We start from the raw sequence: 25,060 nt of genomic DNA, 5'->3' as shown, positions 1-25,060 counted from the left end.
TTAAAAAAAAATTTTGTTCAAAGAACTTTAACTGGCTCTATGCCACTGAAAATTGTGTGACTGCAGGTAGGATGCTTTTCCAAATATTTTTTATTTTATCAAAATAATGCATAAGTAAACAGCTGTTAAAAAACAAGATTTTTTTTTCCTTTTTTTTTTTTTTCTAAGCAGAATTCAGATTTTTGAATAAGTACTGTGCTCCCTCAGTTTCTGTCAGGGTACTCACTAGCTTGCTCTGTGGGACCGCTAACAATTATCTGCTGCATGCTGCTGAACAGGTTGCTTTGTGCAAATCCAGCACTGCAGCTATTCAGTACTATTAAAACTTTGATGAGTGGTGCAATAAAAAGCAACATAGCTACATCCCGTTTTTGTTTTGAAAGTATTAGACTCTTACTTCCTTTACGTTTTGATAGATTTTAGATATATATATCTGTAGTAGGCAACAGCACATCAAACTGGTCTATACTGTTCAACATTTTGCAGTTCCCATATGCAAAGGTGTTTACTAAATGAATAGCACATTGCCATGTGGCATTACATTTTCCTTAAATCCCACTGTATCATGAAACAATAGCTGGTCATGTGATGTTTTATTTGCCAAGGTTCTGCATAATTCATTAGGTAGAGTATTAAAGTTACAGGTTAGTTTGTAGTGTTTTTTTGTTTTGTTTTTAATCTCAGTGTGGTATCTCTGTTACACTTGGTATTTTGGTGTTACAGAACTTTTTTTTGGCAACATTTTTAGCCTGTGACCAATAGAGATTTATCTGCAGGCAACAAATGGCCAGGGGAAGCACACTCCAGAAGTCTGTAGGTTGCTTTACGTTATGTACAGATGATGGCAGAAATGCTTCAAAGAAAGTGCAGACTGCAGAAGTCAGCAGCCAAGATCAAAGTGCACTAACCCACAGCACGGCAGCCTGGCTGCTGAGTTGGAGACACGGGGACAAGGCTGTTCCATGAGTCCTCTGATAATGTGCTTGTAAGGGGACAGTGGGGAGCCCCGATCCAGTGTAGGAAAACCCTACCATTGCAAAGAAGTCATGTTGAACCAAGCAGCCTTGAAGCCCTTTGGAGTAGCTCAGGAAGAGATGTACCACCCAGCTTTAAGGCAGCGGTTAATGAGATGCCTGGATATATCAAAATTGGGAAACACTTGGCTTTCTATGAAGGACAGCCTGTATTTACCAGCATTATCAAAATTAACTTCTCTTTCTGACAGTGAGATGGTAGAAATTAAGAAAGTTTAAAACGTAAATTGTGTAATTGGTAAGAAGAGTAAAAGACTGCAGAGAAATATGAGACTGAATGTAAAAATCATATGGTGCTTTCCCCTTTGTATTTATTTGTGATTGAGAAAATTAATATTAAAGACTAAATTAGAAATCCACAAGTTAGGATTTGAATGTGTGACCTTCCTCCATACAGGGTCAATATTACCATAGAACATTTACTGCTCTGTGATTAAAACTGAAGACTTAATTCAGGAACATAAACACAGATTTTCTGTAATGTTGGCTCGTTCTTACATGACAAATTGGGAGAGGAAGTCTAGTTCAACAGTCTGAGACTGGCCAGAGCTCAGGGTATACTGACAGTGCTTTATAACAGAAAGAAAACTTCTTTTCTATACTTGTGGCAAAATGCTTTATCCCACCTTTTCTATTTTCAACTATGGGCTGTAGGGGTCATGCTGTTCTTGAAATATGGCTAGAAAGATTTCATATACCTTTTACTTAACTGCAAAAGCTATTCAATCAGCAAACAGAAACCGGGAAACCAAGATACATTATTCTTTTTAAATACATGCACACATTTTTTCATAAAACTTCCTTCCTTCCTTCAACATAAGTTTACTGGGGAAGTCTGCAAAGCCTGCTCAGGATTGAGCAATACTGATCTTGGGTATGCTGTTAAAGTTCTATGGTATGGCAGGTTTATTCCTGTAGTGTAGCTTATAGTTCTGCTCCTGTTTTGAGGTGAGCCAATTTCATGAGTCCTAAGATGGAAGGGAATAGGACCGTGACTCTTTCAACTTACTACTTTTTTTTTTTTAAAATTTCCATAGTAAAACTCTTGCCAGTTTGGTATGTTCATGCCAGGTGATTTGACTACTAATCCCACACCCCAGACCTCTACTTCCAAAAGAATCAGAGATATTTCACATGCAAATAATTAGAGATCTAGCCAGTATTTAGTACTCAGTATGTACTGATGACCTAAACTTGTTTTTACATGATCAATGTCAATTGCATGGGTAACATCAAAAGTGTTATCAGATGATTTATGTGCTAACAATTGAGGTTGCTTATCTTTTAATAATGACTAGATCAGATCAAAAATGAGAGCAGTGGCACACACTACAATCTGTGTAGAAATATGGCAAATTCTTCCACTACAAAAGCAGTAACTGCATTCTGAAAGCTTGACTGTCAAATATGGCGAGGATCAAAATGCAAAACAGGTATTTTAAATCAAGCTGTTAAATGGAAATTATTTTAATAACTTTCCAGGGTCTATTTCATTCACTTCTTTGGCAGTTATCCCAGACTTCAGAATTCTAGCTGTTACTTTATTTGCAATAATTTTATCCTTTTCTTTCCCACTATCTATACATAGTTTAAACTGGCTGGCAGATTTATACTGATAGTTAAAAATAGATGGTGCAGAACCGAATTTAGCATGGTGAGAAAAAACCTTCTGCTACAGACTGATTAGATTGGACCTGTAAATACCGGTAAGATTGTAATGTATTGCAAAGGTTCCCCACTTCCGGCTCCCTGTGCTGCATCTAAAAAGTCTGAAAGTCATCTGGAGGCTCAGCCCCTATAACCTTTCAAAAAAAATAAGCAGCATACTAACACTCATACCAGTGGAACAGAGTAGAAGATAACCAGCTCTGACTTTGGGGTTTGCTGTCAAGCTTGTAAAATAAGAGCAACCACACATTCTGTTTTCCTGGTTTGTTCCCACTGTTTTGATTTCACAGTGTTCTGTTTGCTTTTTTAAGTCCCTGCTGACTACACGCATGAAAGACAGCTGAGCCACTGAGCTTGATATAAAAACCGGACCACAACTCTTTGGAAGCTCTTTCCCTGCTCCCCGCTTGCCACCCCCTTTACTTTTAGTCAGAGGACTTCGCCTCTCGCTCCCTGAAGACTTACACTGGGACAGCTGATAAAGCTATTGCTCCAGCTGCTAGCTGCATGAACAGCCAGACTGTTCGTGAAGATTCCTTAAACTGTTGCAATTTGCAATCCAGAGTTTTAAAATAAACTAGAATTGGGTCGAACAGCTCAGCCATTTGTGCCGTGAGTGACACACACAGCTATGAGTTGTAATCTTGTCAGCTGTTCCAATGGAGATGTGTCCTGTGTACCGTATGGACCAACTTCCTGGGAGAAATTCTCACCTACGAAGAGTTATCTGCAGTAGCTGCTTTGAACAGAACAGGGTTCTTGTGTTATGAAACATCACATCATAAGAGCTGGTGACTTCTAAAAATAGGTTGTGTTTTTTGATAAATAAATAACAACAACAACAAAAAAAAACAGCTTTAAGAATTTGCAGTAACAAGTTCTAAAAAGGAACTGATGCTTTGGTATATTTGTATGGTCTATTTTTTCCTCCTGTTTTATTTGTTTCATCAATTCTACTATGTCACCTTTTCAGTGTGAGACTGAGCCATAATTTGTGAGTCATCTTGCATACTTCTACCATCTTACTACATATTTCATATTGGAATAAAAGCACACTTAAATGTAGTGTAAACTCTGAGATAGGTGTTTGAAGTTCTAACATCAGAATTGAAGGTGTTTTCTTTTCAAATGAAATGTCAATCCAGAACTAGCATCCTCCTAATTTGGTCTATACCTCATTCCCCCAGTTTCTGTGAATGCTAAGAACCACATATTTTGTACAGGAACACAGAAAAACGTAAGTCATTCCTGAACCCTAAAGGCCATTCCAGTAATAATGAAGTGACCTCCTTTACCTTGCAGGAAGCTGGTAATCCATAATCAGCATGGTAATCTACTATCAGTCCTTTCTACAGGTCTCTGTAATAAGCAGTTGCCAAGCATTTTAGGTTTTCATAGGTCAAAAATACTACCTGAAAACCTCTAAGGAGGACTATCAGGAAACCAGTTCACATCACAAACTAGGTATGTAATGGGCAATAGCAGAGACAGAGAGAAAAGTAGGGAAAAAAACATCATGACGCTTCTACCAGGCTTCAAAACGTGCTTGGCTGAGGGAATTCTTAAGACAGTATCTTTTGTGCTGAACAGTCCAATCTGGATTTTTCTCACAGGGGTCTTTTGGGTCTGTGCAAAATTCTGGCATCCGCAACACTGTGAGGCAGTAAGTTTCAAAGGTTAACTACATGTAGCCATATCAGTGGTTTTTATTTGTATCGGTCCATTATTTCACTTGCTGGACGCTTTCTTTTCATTTGCTTTCCCAGTAAGTTTTTTTTGTTTGTTAGCTTTTCCAAGCTACCCATTCATTTTTAACATCTTCCCAACATTCATTTTCCTGGCTGGAGAGAGCTAGCTGATTCAACGGAACTTCTGTTCCAAATCTTTGAGCTTGCTGGTTGACCTTAACCAAAACAGCACCTAATTCTTTTGTGAGCTCAGGGAGGAGAGAAGGTGACCATAATTGAGATGTGGGCACATACCCTATCTATGTAGTAGTATTTGTTCTCTGCTGGTTTCATACTCATTCTTGGCATTTACTCACCCCTTTAAAACAACCAAATTTTCATAGAATTGTCCATTTTAAATTTAAGACTGCTTTAAATAAAAATAGTCCAGAGAGCTTGTCACTGTGTGTATGGAAATAGGGCAGTGTTTTTTTTCTTTTTCCTCCTCCCCTTACTGTAATTTCCACTCCTTTAAGTAACATTGATTTTCTTTAATCACGAGGTTTTCCTGTAGATATTTTCAGCCGGTTTTTGTTTTTCATTATTCTGAATAGCTCAGCAGCAGCAGTGTGACATTTTTTAGCTTCCAGTCCTCTGGCTCCAAATCAGGTTAAGTGAGAGGTTATACATTGTGGTTAATAGTTCAACTGGTGCTTACTCTTCCAGAACTGTTGTACGGCGTTTCATCTGGTTGCAGTGAATTGTCACTGTCTGTTTTATCTATTTGTTGCGAAACCCTTGTTCTGATACTTCAACTTGAGGCTGATCCTGCATTAAGTCCCTCTTTCAAAGGACTTTGGCATAAGAATCACAAGTTTCTTGGCTGTGAACATCAACACGAAATATTTTCTAAGGTTGTTGATGGTTATCTACTTTAAACTGAATTCCTGATTTGTCATCTGTTGGTCAGGTTTCAAGTTTAACCTACCAATTTTCATTTTCTTTTCTGTTTTTGGTATTTGGAAACAGCTTCTAGACTCTCTAACCGGTAATCGTACACTTAGTCTGAACCTTTGCAAGTAGTTTGCAGACCACTTGCAACTATTTTACCCTTTTGACTATCTGTTTTTTAAAGTTTTACTGTTTTCCTGCAGTTCCCCTTTCAAAGGACTACTGAAGTTTGTTGCAGCCTGTAATGCTGAAACTGTGACAAAATGAAGAAATATATTTTTTTAACTAGTTCCTGTACACTACTTGGGACCAAATAAAGAGATGTTTCCCCTTGTGAGTTCCTCTCATGACTTAGCGCTCCATGAAGCACTTGTCACACTTACCCATTCTATAAAGGATGACTCAGGTATTCCATTCGTGTGTTTCCTGCCTTTGCACATTGTCTGATCTCCTGCAGCACACTACAGTTACGGTTGCTGTCCTGTTCAGTGGAGTAATTCAGAAGCTATACTCTTAATTTAAGCCTGGCATCCATCCTAGTGATTGATACAGTTCTTTTGTCTGATTTGACACTAAGCATTCTTTAAGATACAGAACCATTCTTCTGGCTTTCCTGTGTAAATATTAGTTTACATTACAGGATTAGCATCTCACTGATTAGCTTTCTTAGATGAAATACCTATTACTTTCACTTAAAAAATGTCATGTTTCCCGATTGTGTTTCTCAGATGCTAGCATTCGTGAATAAGTGTGTTCCTCTCTGGGTCTGGTTTTCCGTTTGTGTGCCCTTTTAGAAGCATACATCTTGTAATTCTACTTTTGGGTTTTGCCAACCTCTGTCTCACCATTTACTTGACAAGACTGATACATGCTTTTCTTTTAATTATTATTATTATTATTCCATTGAGTCCATCATTCAAGAACTTCAACAATCATTTTGTACCTACTAGATCCTGAATTGCACAGGGAATAGTCTAGAACACAGAAATAATCTAAGCCAGAGCTGGTATTTTACCAATCAGTTTGCCATTTCAAGATGTTGAAATGTCAACTCAGTGTAGGGAGTCCTTTCGCAAGTTTTGCCATTCTGAAGCGTAGCTACTTACCTTACTGATCACATTCTGATGATTTAAGTAAAGCAGGACTAAGTCAGTTTTTGAAAGATGGTAAAAGACCAGTGGTGTGATTTATTTTAAATTAGTTATGTGAGCAAATCTAAGGTAAGTCTACACACTTATCGTGTAAGAGCTTTATTAAGGCTATAACAGAGCTAGGTTACTTTAGTGTTAACAACCCTAAATTGAATGTATGCTTACAGGTATTCCCCTTTAAAAATCTACAGGGAAAGTAAAACATGTTACATATATATGGGTGTATGTACATGACTGTGTGTCCATTTATTTATATATATGGAATATATATGTAAAGGAACAGGACAGTTCTTTGGCATTTTAGGCATGTTTGTAAGTAAAGTGAAAAACACTTAAGAAAAATGACTACAAATACAAACATGTCCAATATACCACTTGTCAATTTCTAACATTACTACTTAAAAGAGTCACGGTGCATAATTACCTTGCTTATACGTAAGACAAAGAAGCTGAAAGCACCTTAAAGCAAATCCAGATGAACTTTCCCAATTATATAGTAGACATTCAACTAGAACTCTATTTATGAAACCCATATTTCTGATACTTAGACTGGTAGTGCATGCCACTGTGTTCCATCTATTTAAATTGACATTGCTGTATCTTTTTTTAAAAAAGGAGAAACATCCTAAGTTTCTCAGAATTAACTGATCTGGCCACTCTACAACCTTGGCTGTATTTGAGTTAAGATTTTCATATCCCCTTCTGTTATTGTACTAGATTCTACAGCACTCAGGAAGTTCTGTGGCAGCTATATATACTTCTGGTGGAGGCTTTTACTGAGTGAGTGTACACCTGGTTCACAACTTCTGAAGTTTCCAACTATTTCAGAATACACAGGTGTCCAATTATAGCAATACTTAAGTACTATATAGTGCTTTTCACTTATGTATGTTAGGACTATTAAAATACCTTCCCCTCTCCTTTGTGCTCCAATTTTAAACATTGAAGCATTTCCGTAAGCAGACTCACCCTCTAGATTTTCCACATAGGAGTTGGACATGAGTGCTGAATGTTGAGTCCATTTCTCTGTTGAACCTGATGGCTGGTATTCCAGGTCAGAGATAAAACTGTCTGTGTCAGAGAAGAAGACAGACATAACTACTGACTGGACTAAACCAAGAAGTTACAGTTCACTCAACCAGGAAGTGACTTTCAGTTTTCTTTTAATAGCACTAACTTTAAACACCCAGTTTCATTCACAACTACTACATACGTCGACATAACTATTTATAAATTGTCAGAGTGCCTATTAGAAACAGTATCACTTATCTCGTATATTTAATTAGTTTTCAATTTGTAGCCAGAGCCATAAAGGTAATGGTTAATATTTCTGGATGTCTACCTACTTGTAAAATTGTGAACTTTATGCTACATAAATTTCATTTAGAATTTGTGTTGGTTTAGAACATTCCTCTTTCAGTTTTCTCAACCTGCTTTACTTAATGCAGTCAAATTAAAAGTGCTTATACCTGCTGACATCACCTCCACTGAACATGGTAGGCATGGTAGTGCTAGTAAATAAGACCTTTATTTTTATTATTCTTATCCTTTAAACAATGGAAACAGTTCCTGTAAACAGCTGTTAGCTTCCCCTTACTTGTCAGACTATCTGAATATTTTGTCCAAGGTACCGCTCTTCAGTCAGTAAGGCCACACAGTTTGCAATGTGGGAAAACAAAGCATTATCTTGGTGTAGGTGGCTCTGTCAGAGGCACTGTGAGAAATCAAGGAGGAAGAGGAGAACTGTACTTCACTGAACTGTTCCTGGGGGAAAAATGAATGTAGAATGGTGTATTTATTAATTTAACCAACAAGAGTGTATTTATGCAGCTGTGATTAGTGAACTTACACTAATCAGCAGAACTTACACCTGGATACCTTTTTTTTCTTTTCTAAGATGGAGCAACACATTTTTGTAAACGGGCCTTTAATACAATTAATGAAACTGCTATGAAAACTGGCTAAACTGTGCCTTCTGGATAGAGCCACGCATCTGTTTTGCCAGCATGATTTCTAAGCAGTGCTCAGGGAGGACTCCAGGGAGAATGAAGAAGTTTATTCTCACTCCCTCCTGAAATTCAAGCAGTTCGAATTACTTCTTTGGATGACTTCTCAAGCTTAATTGTTTAAAGCATAAAGTTACATGTATTTAAACAGGAAGTGGAAGGCATTAGTTGTGTTTCAAAGAAATATCCACTGCCATTTTGAAGGAAAGGAGCAGATGAAGGACAAACTCTTGAGAAAATCTCACTCTTCATTAGTTCATCTCAAATAATGGGAGATTATGAAAAGAGCATTTTCTCACCAGCTGGTAGAACCAGCAGGAAAGTGACATTTAAATACACATCGAATCCAGGGAGACAGGCAGAAAAGTACCTGGGGATGAAACAAATTAACTTTTTCACGGTGTTCTTTAAAGTTCAGGCTTTCAAAGAGGCAGACAATCACAGTGAGAGCCTCCAAAGTGAACAGTGGAATTAATTGCCCCTTTTAAGCAACAGTGTCTGCATCATGTCAGCATCGTTTATACAGTAAGGATTATCTGTCACTCTAGCTGAGAAATATGATTAAATTTTTCCCAATTAATTTCATACATAGAGGGACTCTGAGTTATTTGAGTTACAAAGCTGGTGACAGTATTGAATTTTCACTCTTACAAATTCCTGACGCTGTATGTTGTATGTAGTATGTGTAACAGGTCTCCTGCCAGCACCTGCTAGAATGAAGCATGCGCGTGCCTTGTGCACAATATTTGTTGTTTGTGAAACGTGGTAAATAAAGTAACAGCTTTTATAAGTGTGTAATACAGCGTAAGGGTTTTGTGCCATGAGCAGTGAAGTAAGATAGAACTTGAGGTACCAAATAACCATACCTTGAAAATACCTTTCTACCTTATCATTTCATAAACAGCTGAGAAAAATTTTTTCCCCTGTTTCCATTAGCTGCACCAGACTTGGGTCAGAGTTGTAAGGCAATGAAAAATTGTAGTTCTGTTATGGCTCCAGGCAGACCAAAAAGCTAATGGAGTTCTACCATTTGGTTTTCAGGATCTCTTCAAGTAACTTAGGTTTTTTCTTTTGTTTTAGCACTATCTGATTAAAAGCCTGTATATCCTTTACTGCTATGAGCTGAGTAAGACATGTGGGCAGCTAGACTTACACTGGAAGATTTGCTGTTTCTAGAACAGTGGATCCCCCAAACTATACTAGAATGCACATTGTTTGTGGTGCTGTTAGAGCCAGAGTGGGTTTTTAATCTTCTTTGCAAAAGGCAGTTTGATGTAAGTGTCTGGCAGGTTATACCAACAGTCGAGGCTTGGCGGTATTGCTGCATCCAGCTAGAAACTTGTGTTTTGGATGATAGTAGACTGAATTATTGTATTTACAGATGTAACGAGGAACACTAAACCTCAAAGAACATTAAGGACAGACTGCAGCACATGCTTCCTTGGATATAGGCCTTCTTTTGTCAACTCTGGATTGAGTTCTATCAGCTGCATTTATGTTAAGAAGCCCTGCAGCTACGTCACAGTTAGCACCGCATACTTAGCCTGGTTTTGACTCCACAGAATCAGCAAGTAGTACAGTGTCAACTTTCCTGTTTAAAAAAAAAAGGGGGGGCAGCAGCTGCCAGGCTATAATTAACCCTCAGTCTTCTCTGCTGTGGAGCAGCCAGCTGTGACTCTAGGGGTTGATGATCAAAAACAGGCAAATGGAAGGCCATGTTTGCAATGGCAAACTCTCAAGGACACAATGAGTGACCTTGCAACTTACTACTTCAAGCCATAAGACGTACTCACTTTAGAAGTTTTGGGTTTTACACCAACTTTACTAAAAATTACTTTTTATTTTTTAAAAAAACAAACTAATAAGGATGTATTAAATGTTAGGAGTAGTATAGCTTTCATGGGCACATGATGTTTATAGCTAATATAGACAGTGTGTGGGTGCTGCAGAGTCATGGCGCAAGCTGTAAGTTATTCTGTACAGTAACAAAAACCCGTCCATGTCATGGTTATGATGTCACACTCTGCATTTATATATTGTAGTGAAGCCAACTCATGAAGTCACATTGCTACCCTTTCTTTCAAGCAAGAAAATACATGAATTTAAACCTAGTTTATCATAGTAAGCATTATGCGTGAATCCTGGAGCTGGAGGCCACATGCTGGGCTGTGGAAAGCAGTGCACTAGTGTCTAAGTGTATTTTTGCCAGTGTTGCAATGACATGCCTAACTCCTTTCAGCTCTGCTCCTAGTGGTAGTATCTGCACCATGATGTAGACATAACAGTTACATTTCCAAAATAAGTTTCTAACCTGTCCTAATTCTTAAATAGGAATCTTTTTGTGGTGGTACAACTAGGTGTATTTAATTGGAAATAGATATGAGGTGTTCTGCAGCTCTCAGAGACAAACAGGAGGATTCATACATTAGCTGGTCACGGAGATCTGAGGATTTATGCAAAGTTCTTAATGCATCAGCAGTCTATAACTGATCTTCTCAAAAGATGCCTTCCTGGCCTCAATTTTATGAATGACTCCACTAGAAGATATAGGTCATAACATCCTTTAACTGCTGACAGCCCTGGATGATAAGATCCTTTTCACTTTTATATTACTATTCCAACCTCATCCCTTGAATCTACTGTCTAGCGTCTGGACAGTTCTCTATTTTATTCATAACAACCAATCCTAAAAGCAGAGTGCCATTATTGTCCAATACATGTCAGGTTCTGCCTTATCACCTTACTCAACCTCAAGATGTCACTGCAGGAGCCCATAAAGCTTATGAGAAGAGTAAGAATTGTATACTGCTTTTTATTGCAAAGCCTGTATACTTAATATATACTTAATATAGAGAATACTAAGAAAGATGGGAGTTTAAACACAACCTTACTAAACAATCCACAGCAGTGCCATTTTCTGAATGCCTTTTAGAATCAGAAATATTCTAAATTCAGTGTACAATGCAGGCTGGAGTTCTTGCTACAGAAATCCATGCCAGGTATGTTGCAAGATGCACCATTTTGTTCTGGCATATAATATTAGTGTCTGTTGACCTTCAATGCTTTGCTTGGCAGGAAGCTGTCTTAATTAAGAACAACCTATTAATTGTAATTTTTAAATACATAGAAATAGAAAATACAGTCATTCTCCAAAAACTTTCTTATTAGTTACTGCTAATAGGATAGGAGTAGTGATGCTAAGTTAAGATGAAGCTTAAGTAAAAAGATGCCTGTAAAGATCCACAGATTTTCTAGTAAAGATCTGAATAATTTCTGAGCTTCCAAGCAAAAGAACTTATCCTCTGAAGAGTTATCACAGAACTATTAAAATGAATGAATGCAAGTGGCTTAGAATTCTACGTGGCATACGCCTGACAAAGCAGACTTATTGCTTTATGTACACAGAACTGTTAGAGGATTTCTAGTTATGATTTATAATAAATCCACATACTGAATTTTCTAATCTCTGGCTTTATGTAATGGAGATGCAATGAGTAACAAAATGTAAGAGGATTAGCAGAAGGTCATCCTGATTTGCTGAATATAGCCTAATATAATACCTTGAAAATGGCTAAATACAGAAATCTCATCACTTTAGAAAGTCGTGAAGTCCAAGGTAAGCTCACACCTAAACTGCAAAAAACCACAAGAGCTTAAGTTTTAGATCAATACTATTAGAATAGCTTTAAATTTAACACTTGACAGTGGGATAGGCAAACCGCCACACTAGGAGCACTTCTTAAAAACAGTGAAAAAAAATTAACAGGGCCTCATCATACGGCGAGACGGAGCCTAACTGACTTACTTTTTTCAAGTCGGGAAGGGATGGGACCTTCGTTAGATGAGTACACAACATAGCATGGTATGGATGATGGATACAGGAAGCAACCGGCTGCCTGGTTGTCATGTTAGCCTTCTTATTTACACCTGCGTGCGGCCCTAAATATTCTGCTATCTGTATGGGGAACAGTTAGCCTGGGGAGATGTGCAGAAGACAGACTTGGTGAAAGCAGTTAAGGGAAAAAGGAGGTCCAACATGGGAGAGACTGGGGGAGGAGGAAGAGAAAGGGATGGGACAAATAAAGAGTAGGAACCTGCTTTTATGCAGTTCCAGTCCAAAAGTTTCTCCACCTGTGCAGATTGACTATTGGAAAGTCCTATGCAGAAAAAGTACTGGTTTTCAGAACGTCTTTTAAGTGGTAGCATACACTACAAATTACTTTGAATTTGTGTTACATTTCAAACATTTTCCGTAATGTAATTCTAATTTCGTATCTAGATGCCCTTATGCATGTTGATTTTTTGTTTCTTTAAGTGGGGGGAGGAAGGATTGTGGGGAAGAGGAGTGATGCTATACACACAAGCAAATGCAAGGAAGTGATCAGAAAAGGCTAAAACATCAATTAGGTCCTGTTCAAAAATGAGGAAAAAAACTACCCAAGTTTCAGTAGAAGAAAAAGTGAAATTGTGTAATTTCTGCATATGTACAAGTAAAGGATCTACCTTTAAATTCTGCAATCTTTTGTCACTCATAATCCAAACAGAGCCCAACTTGCACTACTACATATTGGGCAAGGGAATAAAACAAGACTTTAAAAGCCACTCCATTCTGGTCTTTGCAAGCATATCTGACTTTGCAGAAACTGTAAATGGTGAATCCAAATAGGTTACACCTTCCAGTAGATGCTGGATCAAGACTAATCCAGATGCTCTTGGTTTGAGTGCTGATGAAGCAGCATTGTAGTTCTACATTAAGTTTCAGATTTGAGGGGAGCAGAGTCAGGATTTGAAGAAAAAGCCTGAATGTTGGCAGAAGAGGCACTGAAATCCGCTTTTGGGAGTCTTGTTTAACGGAACTGATATAACTACTAGCTACGTTTTTATTATTATTTTTTAAATAATCATACTCTGTCTAGCTAAGCTTAGTAATTAGAAGTAGCACTTCTGTACTGCACTTGAATTTTTGTTCAAACTTTATTTGCCAAAAAAATACATCTACTATGCTGATTTTGAAATCCTGCACACTACTAAAAGAAAGAAGATTATTTACGCTATCAGGGTGTTGTTTTCTGTTTTAACCTCCTGACTTAAATATTATTCAACATTTAACAACTCTAATCCAGATGTGATTTAAAAAAATTTTAATTGGCTTTCCCTTACTATTATTTTGAGAGCAGTTTATTTGCCTTAAATTGGTCACCTTTAAAAACCTGTTTTCCAGCTAAATATAGCCTTCAGGTTTGATAAATTACTTGGGAGAACATACCATATCAATATTTATCTACGTATGCATTTGGGTTTGGATTTTTTTTCATAGTTCTTATAACATTAGAGTAATTCATTCGCAATTTGTGTCTAGTTCTATCTGCATGGAAACTAAAATTCAATTATAAACAAAAGCAAATTTTTCAAATTATTTTATAAACTGCAGTAATATATTAGATACATTACAAAAAGAGTGTTCCTGTCTAAACATGTTTTCTAGTTTAAAATTGATTAAGTGGGGGAAGTATTTATTCATGTTGAGAGTATTGAGCAGCTTGTTTCTTTGCACTATGCACTTCAAGATTTTTCAGACAGCAGGTTTCAGGCTAGACATCTAATTTAAATTTGGAGGTTGGAAATAAAAAAAGTTTTTCTGTTTCTTTGAATCCTAACACTGAATGAATCAATCACTGTATGGCAGTAACATTAAACTGAAATGAATGTAAGCTCAGTGCCTGTAAATGTATAGCTTCTGCTAAGTACTTGTTTAGTATCAAAACCAAGTTCTGTTTCCATATAGGAAGTGTATCATTTAATCACCAGTTATCAGAGCTTTAAAATTCTCCAACCAGCACTATTTAAGAAGTAATAATTATTAAAGCTGTGGTCACTTGAATCATCTGAAGTATTAGCAAGTGGTCACCCTTTTATAGTGTATCTCTTTCAGCTTTTCCTGTGATTTAAAGTATAAAATATGTTTGTCAGCACAGAAACAATCCAGTAATTTCATTATATATATAAATAGATTATATTATTATATGCTTCATTATAGATATTTATATTTCTAAAAGCAGCTAGTATTTATGCTATAGGAAAAAAGAAAAAATCTGTCTCTCTTCTTTGCTGTGCATTCCTTCTAACTCCCAAACAGGTACAGACAAACTGCTGAATCGCTCATGAATGCGAAACACTTCTGCTTAGGTTGTGTTAAATTTAACTACAGTATTTAGTTTTTAGGGTTTAATTTTTTATTCCCTTATCTTTTTGGTGGGTGTGAAGGGAAGCAGGATGAGAAAAAGACAAGTTCTACCATGACACTTTTTTTGAAACTTTAAGATTTCTTTCTCACTCCTAAAGCACGGAAGTAGATATATATTTCTTTTTTTAGGCATTCTGTTTCATAAAGCCTTCCTCTTCTCCCCTCAGCAAGTCCTTGAAAGGATCAGTCTCTTCCTTCTTTTCTAGATCAAGGAAAGCTAGCTGATTGTGCAGCGTTTCTAAAATCAGAATATTATTTACCTAGGGTGGCCATTTAACTGAAAGCCCAACTACATTATCACTTTCTCTCATTTTCTTTCTAGTATGCTGTGTCTTAATGGCATTTCTTACTAAACTTTCTTACTACCGACTGGAGGTTACAATACCAAAGTTCCATTTAGGCAAGGAACTGGGACTGATAAGGATATTTAACAGATGGCCTATGCTTAAGTCTTTATGGTATCGGTACTGCTGATGCAATTAAATAATTACAAAGGATGATAACAAAAATTTCAGTTACGGCTGTTGTAGAAAAAAGATACTAGGAAGATTCCCATCATCAATATCAAACACCTCTGAAGTGCAGGCCTTCTGTTCCTTCAGTTATTTTAGTCTGACATGTTCTTTAAATGGCTTCTCATCTATGCCTAAAATAGTCCGATGCTTAGGAGCTGATCTCTCTTACTTTCCACTTGGTTGGACAAGTTTTGTAACTTAACATTGTGCAAGTATTTAAAGTAGAGGACTTTGTAGTCTGGCCTCAAGCATTGGAATGTCTTCCACCATGGTCCTTGTTTATGGTAAGCAAGTGAATTTCTCAAAAAATGTAGCCAAAGTGGTAAGGAAAAAGCAAACAGCTACTGTGAGCAGAGGTGCTGAATGACAACAGCATTTCTACAGAATGCCTACGAAGAGAGTAAGACAGTGCCAAAATGCATGTGCTATCTTTTCAGTGAAGTAGGTTGTCCATCAAAACTGGGACAACCCCATGAAACGACTTCAAACTACATTTATGCAACTCAGACTTTGTTAGGACTTTCACTGAAACATACCAGTAAGACAATCAGAAGAGGTTTCAAATTAATTCCTTGTATATAAGGTGTCAGTATGTATGAGTTAATCCTCTGGCCCTGTTTTATGACTAAAACCAAAGTCTAGCAAACTAAAGTACTTGAACTGTATAACTACAGCTGATATAATTAGTTTTAAATAAGTCATTGCTTTAGGCACAAAAATGACTCCATTTTGATAGTACAAATTTACTCTTGTAAAGAGTGTTCTAAATTAAACAGCCCTCCCCCACACCTGTTGGTTTAATGTAATTATATCCCAGTATTAAAATATTAGATCTGCTTACCATCATCCAGTGTGATGTCCTGTAGTCCTATCGTTTGAAAATTCAATTCTCGATCTTCAGGTTCCGGTTTAATGTTAATAGCTGCCCCATCTGGTGAAAATGGAGATGAATCGCATACGGTATGGTGTACTAGGGATGAAGCTGCATTAAGACCTCCCAGTGCAGGACTGTGTGCTTGAGGGGAGTGCTGTCCCGAGTGACTTACAGTGGTTGGCGGGGGAGATGAGGCAGGTCCTGAGCTAGGAGATTGGTAAGGCATAGGTTGTAGCTGGGGTGAAGAAGGTCCAGACAGTGGTGAATGGACCATAGGGTGGGAAGCTGTTGGGGATGGGGATGAAGCAGATGCTGGGTTTGTAGGATGGTACGGGACTTGCTGCAGCTGGGGAGAAGACTGCCCAAGAGAGCGACTCATTGCAGAAGGGATGGAGCCTTGCCCAGCACTTGGGCAGTGGTATCCCATCGATGGTAGGTGCGAAGATGACTGTCCCGTATGGGCTGAGTGTGCTAGCGGGTGCCCTGCGGTACTCGATGTTGACACAGAACCTGGATTTGAAGAGTGGAACGGCATTGGTGGTAGAGCTTGGCAGCTAAGATTTATCAAATGAGGTACAGCTGTGTCCTGCTGAAATGAAATAGCATCAAATCCTTGGCTGGAGGCAGAGTTCATGGGAAGACCAGACTGTCCATTGTATACATCGTTAGACTGCATAGGCTGGTAGGAAGGCCTCACAGGAGGTGCTGTTGTTACCTGAAAAGACTGAACCACAGCAGGGGGCAAAACGTGACACTCCTCGCTCGGACTAAGGTTTCTACCTTGCATATGCGACAGGTGGGACACTGCTGAGGTCACCATTGCTGTGTACGGTGGCTGAACTGGACACACAAGGCTCCTCGGTGATGTAGACAGTAAATTGTCATGAGGATGCCCTTGCTCTGGTGAAGGCAACTGAGTTCGGATAGAATGTAGGCCCTGGACGTTGCTTGTGTGAGGCAGGGCCAAAGAGGGAACGGCAGACAAATCCACCTCATCTCTGTGCTCTTGCTTCATTATAACTAGAAAAAGTAAAACGGCGCGTTACAATTCCATCTCATTTGTATCCTGTGATAAATGCACACTAATTGCTGTTCAACAGCCACAATATCATCATTAATGCCCTTGTTCTAATTTCCCTTTTCCTCTTGCTCTGCTTTCATTTTCTTGGACTTTAAAGGGTCAGTGTTACAGGTATATAAAGGGAGAAGAATCCTTCTAGCATTTATTTAAAGGCAGGTCTCTTCCCTCCTAAACTATCCTCCTATGCAGTGTATGGTTCTTAAAGACATCTGCAACCCAGAAAAAGTTGCAAAAAAGAGAAAGTCCAGTACATCTAAAGGATCCGCTCATCAAAGGTATGTGTTGTCGGGACTGTTGCTGGGCTCCACTGAAAACAGGCAGATGAGTGCAGTATCAGGCACTAGGAAAAGGTGAATGAAAATTTTTTTTATCCACATATCAAACTTTCATTAGCCTCTGATCAAGATGACTGCTGACCTTTGGCAGCAACTCAGTTCCATTAGTCTGAGTAGTATGTGTTGTTTTTCTTAGGGCAGCTCTTTAAGTATATTCCCTAATTTCAGTGATGGCAACTGTTCTGAATAGGTACACTTTCTTACAGGACTTTTTTTTTTGAAGCCACAGGTAGGTTCATGAAAATACTGATTTTAAGTGTAAATAGGAGAAAAATGCTAACATTCTTAATGGCTTGATTTCTATTTTAAACAGTACATGTTAAAAGCACTATTTTTTAAAAAATAAAATGGATTTTTAAAGGGTTTGTACAGTAACAGCTGCAGTTGTAAGTAAAATAGTTTCTTATTTAAGAGATAAGTTTCATTACTTCATTCCACCATTTAAATATGGATTTTTCATACAACTGTATCGCTTAAGATTCTTCTTGTAATTATATGAGGAGCTGGTATTTGTAAGAATAACTGTTGAAAAACATCACAAATTTGGTAACACATAAATGAATACTTAGTGTACCACAAACCTAGGTAACATTGCTCAAATTATGCATGAAGTATTTTAGAGCACAACAAGCAAAACTTATTTTAAACTGTGGAAACTAATAGAAGCTTTCTTTGCCACCATACAAATTAGCTTCAAGAAGTTTGTCTTAATATTTATATCTGACTTTAAAGATGCCTTCAGCTATCTGTTCTCAAGTACTCCAAATAGTCCTATAAGATCTAGCTCCATCATTAGCACCAAGAGAACTGACTACTCTAAGTGGGCATGAATTTCTTAATAGAAAGAAAGCAGCAGGCAAAGTAGTAGGTATTTTGTATCTAGATAGTAGTGACCACCTTCTTGTGCTAAAAGGAAGGGATTAAGACTTTTTAACTGAAATAGGCACAATTTTCAGTCCTGGCTATGTTCCAAGCTATTTCCTCTGAATATGCTGCAACATGTCCAGAGGACTTTTTTTTTCTTCCTTCCTTGCATATAAAGCAGTTTTTTGGAATATCTAAGGAGGAAAAAAATGCATAAAACATGCATAAAAATGCATATTGTTATCTCACTACCATCACTGTGGGTATTGAGAAGAGCAAATTCCAAGATTCACTATCATTCTCAAAGACTGGTAAAATGCAAATTATTCTGTAAAAAGCATAACAAAGAAATGCCTGGCTGTACACGTAGCACTGTAGCTTAATATTCTAAACTTCAGTTTTTTAATGAGATGAGTTTAAGGTGCTTTACAAACTTTTCAAAGCTAGTCTTATCTATCTATAAGAAGTACAAGACTGTCTGATATACTTTCAAATGTCTATTTTACATGGCAAAATAGAATGCAGCTTTTTTTTTTGTTAATACCTGGTGTATAAGTAAAACGTTGAGATTGGCTTTTTTTCCTCTTGCCATTGCAGAGATAAAACTGCACCTGAACTGCAGCTGTAATAGTTTTGTTATGGTATGGAGGAACTTCAAGTATGATGTTTGCCTATATGAAAGTTGAAATGAAAAAGCTTTACATATTAAATGCAAATGAAACTACTATTAATTACAGAAGAACTAAAACAGTTTTATTACAAAACTAAAGCAAATTGATATTCCAGAATGGATAAACTTAAAGTTTATGCATATATTACATAACAAAATAGTACTATAAGCGAACTGTTATTTGGAGACCTTTTTCTTTCTTAAACCCAAGTGTTCTGAAGGTAACACCTGAAATTAGGAAGACACATCTAATGGATGCTTTGTTTATCTGCCAGAGCATAAAATACTCTAGGAGTCAAAGAACTGCAATTCAGATCATTAAGCTTGCAAGAAAAATTCGAATGTGCTGGAAATTGTTATTTTAGAAAAATCATCTTCAGATTTCTTTTAGTTAAATCTGAATTTATTTTTTCAATGCTTTCACAGCAAGCATGCTACTTCCAATTCCTTCAACGTATCATCTTAATAGCTACTTTATAGTATTAAGCCAATTTAGAAGTCTCCAGTTGTCTGTCTGAATCAGCCAGTGATCTACTTTACTAAATGAATTCTAAATTTCAGAACAACAATGAAAACTGAGTATTCTCATTTGAAAACAAAGATTTCTAAAGAAAGAAAAAGAAAGTTTCTTACCCCTTGACACTTTTCCCTGATTATTTTCCCTTCTACCTCCCACTGAGGTCTTCCATCTGTTGAGAGAAATTTACAAATAATTCAAGCAAAAAACATTTTCTAAAATCCTTAAATACTTGATCTAAAACTGCATTTATTTTCAGTCATAAAGAGGCAATTCAGGGAGAGATACAGCTGACAGGCATACTGTAAACAGACTGCAAGTACAGGGGTGCTTTCAAAGTTTCAACACTACAGACATTGTGAAGCTGGCTGTTGTGCAGGATTTTGTTCAGGATTCTGCATTTTAATAGAACTCCTGCTGATTACATACAGTTAAATCTAGTTCCAGAGTAGGCAGTGTATACTGTAAGTGGCTGGGGGTGTTTTTTCCCTATTTTTCCAAAACATTTTAAAAAGAAAGTTAAATAACTTCTACCTTGATTGATTATTCAAACAAGCATGCTGAAGACTTACAGGTTAAGTCACCATGTGAAAGAGAATATATACTGTACCTTCATGTACATATCCAAAGGTTATATATTTAAGACAAATACCAGCCCCTGAACTAAAAGACTCTACAATTCAACTACAGGGCAAGTTGCCTGTGTTGTGAGGGAGGTAAGTTCACCTTGGTGAACCTCTCCCTGCTCACACCTAGCATAACCTAAGGCTTGATTCTCTCTGTTATTGGGTTTAGTGCAGTTATCAAGAAACCTACTGTCTAGCAGCAGTACTTCTTTAAAGGGGCTTAAAAATACAGCTTGAAAAGTTGGGTGTCAAAATATAAGGTAGGAAAAAACACTTTATATTGTATTTGCTAATTAAAACTAAATCAATACCACATTTTTACTTAAATATTTAAGGAAAAGATAAAATGTAGAGGAATTGGACTTAGCTGCAAACTTTTCCTTTTAATGATTTACTTTTGCTACTCTTTCCTGAAAAGTTGAAATCAGGTATTCAAGTTCCAGTAGCGATAATTTAAGTTGCTCAAATGTTAAGCTCTACATATTAAAGGAAAATTCAGAGAAGAAAAGGAAGTCCCTGTATCAGGAAAGCTAATCCTAAACTTTCAACTATTTTTCATGGATACTAGTTTAAGGAAGAAGGATTAAGATCACAGCATGTATCCAAAACTGCTACAGAACCAGGAAGGAATCCTGGATAACAGAACATATTTAGGTAAGTTGCATATATGTACACCTGTGTACATCACAAAACAAAAATATTTTCGTAGGGCTTTGGGGTGTTAAAATCTATAGTTTATGTAGTTGCATACCAATTTAATTTTGCATAATGACGAAAATGCCATTTGTTTTTGGAAAAACAAAACTATGAAGAAAAAGGTTTAGCTAGATAAAAAGCAATGCTTTTCTACTAATTATTCACTTTGATATAGTGCTATTCCTGTGATACAGGTATTGTTTGTAACTTTGCATTTACTAAGCTTTCTATCTATTTGAGATTACAAAGAACTGAATTTGTATGCTTGTGATGCAACCACCAAAACTTAATCACCCCTTAAAATACATCTCTAAGGGTCATAAATTTTGAATTTGCGTAAGAAATTAGATTTTACTAACAGGCTGTGTGAAGTTTTTAACTGGAACAGCAATTATCCACTGCTTCTATTCTATAGGAATGGATATAAGTTTTAAACTTTTCAACTTGAAGTAACAGGAGGGCCAAGCAAATGCCTTTGAAAAAGCTTTGACTGCAACCAAAGCCTCAAAGCAAAATAGTTCAGGTTTGTCACAGGTATTACATTATTCTCACTGAAATACGTCACTCACTCTCCATGCCCACCAGCATTAAACTTTCACAGAAATCAACACGAAGTACTGTGCGCTCCAAAGGCTGTCTATTCTAAAACACCATTTCCTTTGACATCCCATAGTCTGTTTCTTCCCCAAGTCTAGCACTGCTCTTTTCTGACTTATGCTATGCCCCCCCGGATATTACTTAGAGCTTTCAAAAGATTTTTTTTTTTAGCTGTGAAGGAGTGTCATGGTTAAAATGATAACCCAAAGCAAAACAAAATCACAAGGGAAGTTGTGTGTTATGTTGCAGTTCAGGGAAAACAATGAAAACAGATAAATGTTTGTGTTTTCACAGTCTTACTAGGCTATCCAAGTTTTAGAGCCTTTCATTTTCATTAAGAGCTTTTAATAACGTGAACAGTAACTTTACTGCCAGGCATACTTCCATAACTGCCTGGTCAATACTTTGTACCTGAAGAACAGACGTTTTTAGTATTTTAAACAAAACTAGTTCTCCAGAGAAAAATACAAACTATGCTCTTTTCTGGAGTCCTTTGATGTTTGACATTAATCCAGAACAATTTCAAAAGAGATAAAAGAGATGAAGAACACATATAAAGTCAAGCTCAGGTAGTGGTTTTGGTTTTGTTCTTAAGAAGAAAAAAAAAAAGGAAAAAAAAGAGATTTACCTTGTCCTTTTTCAAAAAATATAATTTTTGATTCTGGAAGAAAATTGGATCCTGTCACTACCATTTCATGGCCTCCATTTACTGAGCAACTACTGATGCTGTATTTCTCAATCTGAGGAAGTTCTTGAGCAGATCGCTGAGCTTTAAAAATAAAAAAGAAGAAAATAAGCCATCATTTTAACCATAGTAATATTTCTTTTATGATCCTAAATTGAAGAATCAGAGGTGAGAGTAAAACAACCATATATATCATAGTTGTGTATTTATCTTTGTTTTCAGAATTATGTTGAAATTATGTAATTATAGAAAAGAAAACACAAAGAAGTCACAAAACCTAACAGTCTCTACTGTTACAGCAAATTAAATTTTTAATTTGGGAACACTGGTTTAAAAACTACTTTAGTATTTAATAGATAAAATGAGTTCTAGGAATAATTAAGATTAAGGTCATGTTTTGATTCCTTACTGCCAGCATTTAAAAAAAAAAACAACCAGAAGTTCAGCTGTTCATGGGGTAAGTAATGGTACAGACTCCTGTAAATGAAATGGTATTATTTGTTCCTAAAATGAGTATTTATTTTCACTGAGATACATGGGCTGCCTCCCTTCATATACAGGAACTTCTGAAGCTGCTAGCTGCATGACTGCAGTATTAGGATTAAAACCTAAAACACTGCTGTTCCCCCAAACAGCAAATGGGGTTGCCCATTGGCAAGTACCATCTTTAAATAAAATTATTACTATTTTTAGATAATTTAGCTCTTTACACAAAATGCTTGTCACACAATTGTTACATATATTCTGACACTAAATACTGTCAGAATGACATTACTACTGACACATGCAGAAAACATGGCTATAAATTACGTACAGTTACATAAAACAATTGTAAAACAATCTTACAGCATTCAACAGGTATGGAAGCAGTCTGCAGAGATAAGACTTTTCCACTAGGCTGTGGGATGTGAACACGGAACACAAGCCGCACTCTGGTATTCTTTCTTCCAATATCTGTCTCTCCTTTACGGAGCTCTATATCTGAATTGCGAAGTTTCAAAATACCCGCACAATCGATACTGGAGACAGGTGAGAAAGGATGGATTAGAAGAGAAATGGAAGAAAATGAATCAAACTGTTGCTAAAGTATACTCTGTAAGCCCTTCTGTTAAGGAATAGAGAACGTTCCACTTTTTCCCCACGTTATGCTATTTTTAATGTTATTTTAATGCCTCCATTAACATATCTGTTAGCGTCAGAAATGGCAGCAAGTATTTTCTTTAAACATTGTTCTGTCTTGCAAACATCTAGTTGCTGCTTTCTCAAACCTTTAAAAGATTGTTATTCCACTTAACTGCACATTGTTTAACCTTCACAGTAAGTTGTTTAACAAAGTAAATATCATTTACAAGGATGATATTTAGCGCTGCTTAGGAAGGACTAGAGAATGATCACATCCCAGATATCATTCAGTGTGCTTGTTGATTATTCATATAAGTCACGCATACTTTAATCAAATAACACACATAGAAGCTTCTGAAGACTTTTTATGGGTTCATAGCATTCAGTGGTTACTAGCGTGTAACTTCAGGAAAATCTAAGCTGGCTTCAGAAGTATATGTTAGAAATAAATATGCTACATTAATAAAAAATTATGCTTCGCTCAGTTCACTGACTCTCCAGGTAGAAAAAAGCAGTGTAATTGTTTCTAAAACTAACTGGTATTAAACTATTCAGTACACTCCATCTGGCAGGACGTAAAACATGAGAATAATTTAACTGCTAAAAATAAAAACTATATAAAAAAATCAAAATAAGGAAAATGTCAAGGACATGGTAGGTTAGATGACCACATTCAACAAAGAAACAGGCAGTTGAACTGCATGGCTATACTTTCACAGAAAAAAGTCACCTGTTATGTAAAAAAAAAACAAAAAAAAACAAAAAACAAACCCACCAGCCAATTATAACCCCCATGCAATTCTACAGCTGTGGGATCATACATACATACAGACTGTACAGGAAAACAGAACCCCAGAATCATTCACCCATCTTCCCATCAATCATATGAGCTTCCTTGTCTCTCTACTTCATTACTTCTAATGTTACCTGAGGACTTATTTCTAAATACTGGCACATTTAAAGAGTTGTGTCTAGCTTAATCCTGAGTCATATTTGTGGAAAATTTCCTGTTTTACAAGATGTTTCTTTCACATTTGTACAAATGGGGAAAAAAGCCACATATCAACTACACAGTTGCAATGTACCTGGCTGACATGTTATTTTCAGGAAGAAGTGGTATTTCCAAAACTTTTGTGCTGGCAATTATTATCTCTTGACTAGCTGTAGCAACTGTTTTTCCAGTGATTCGGTGCACCTGGTAAAATGCATGAGGTCTTAAGTAGCGATCATCTGCCGTGCCGATGAACATTTGCAGGTTTACAGGCTTCTCGCTATAGCCCAGGAGCTGATAAAAAATAAAAGATGTATTAAAATATTAGTTAGCTTTTCTGTATTTGCATAAAAGAGTAATAATAAATAACAAACTTCTTCAGTCTCTTGTGTTTTCTTCAATGCTAAAGAAAACTGAGTACAGACACCAGTCCTCCAGCAACATTTACCAGAATAAATGGATATCAATGTGTCTGTATTTCTTTTGAGTCTTGGACAGAGGAAACAATCATTTCGTCTATGGAACTTCTATGTTAAAACCGTGTTATGCTATACGTGCATTTCTGATACTGCCTTTAAACAATGAAGAATTATCAATATTATTAAGATACACCTACAGTTTCTAGAATTATTGAAAATATTTTCAAGTTTACATTTTTTATTATGAAATGCAATTTAGTAAGCTTATTAAGGGGTTTTATGAATGTAAATGTATTATATTAGGGTAAAGAAAAGTTGATTCATAGCTAGAAAATCAAGTATGATTA

General features: G+C 36.6%; 1 protein-coding gene and 1 long non-coding RNA gene across 7 annotated transcripts in view; one reads left to right on the top strand and one right to left on the bottom strand.

The window, feature by feature from the left end:
- NFATC3 (nuclear factor of activated T cells 3) overlaps positions 1–25,060 on the bottom strand; it is a 66,543-nt gene that overhangs the window by 4,613 nt on the left and 36,870 nt on the right. Inside the window, exons 4-10 of one of the 2 annotated variants that reach the window (XM_083852086.1) lie at positions 24,389–24,588; positions 23,028–23,200; positions 22,125–22,265; positions 19,694–19,749; positions 18,935–19,061; positions 16,078–17,130; positions 7,441–7,542 (exon numbers count right to left, since the gene is read on the bottom strand). In XM_083852086.1, the coding sequence (XP_083708212.1) occupies positions 7,441–7,542; positions 16,078–17,130; positions 18,935–19,061; positions 19,694–19,749; positions 22,125–22,265; positions 23,028–23,200; positions 24,389–24,588 (1,852 nt within the window). The remainder of the gene's footprint in view (positions 1–7,440; positions 7,543–16,077; positions 17,131–18,934; positions 19,062–19,693; positions 19,750–22,124; positions 22,266–23,027; positions 23,201–24,388; positions 24,589–25,060) is intronic. The other variant, XM_083852087.1, reaches the window with a different exon arrangement.
- LOC310905615 overlaps positions 1–25,060 on the top strand; it is a 67,447-nt gene that overhangs the window by 21,796 nt on the left and 20,591 nt on the right. For 4 of the 5 annotated variants that reach the window (XR_014589170.1, XR_014589172.1, XR_014589173.1 and 1 more), the window contains exon 2: positions 20,772–20,857. The exons of the other annotated variant lie outside the window; for it this stretch is intronic. This is a non-coding gene — a long non-coding RNA (uncharacterized lncRNA). The remainder of the gene's footprint in view (positions 1–20,771; positions 20,858–25,060) is intronic. 5 annotated transcript variants of the gene reach the window in all.

Source organism: Anser anser (genome assembly GCF_964211835.1).
Source record: "Anser anser genome assembly, chromosome: 11".
Lineage (NCBI taxonomy): Eukaryota > Metazoa > Chordata > Aves > Anseriformes > Anatidae > Anser > Anser anser.
The sequence above is the reverse complement of the archived record's forward strand: the minus strand, read 5'-3'. Positions and strand labels throughout refer to the sequence as shown.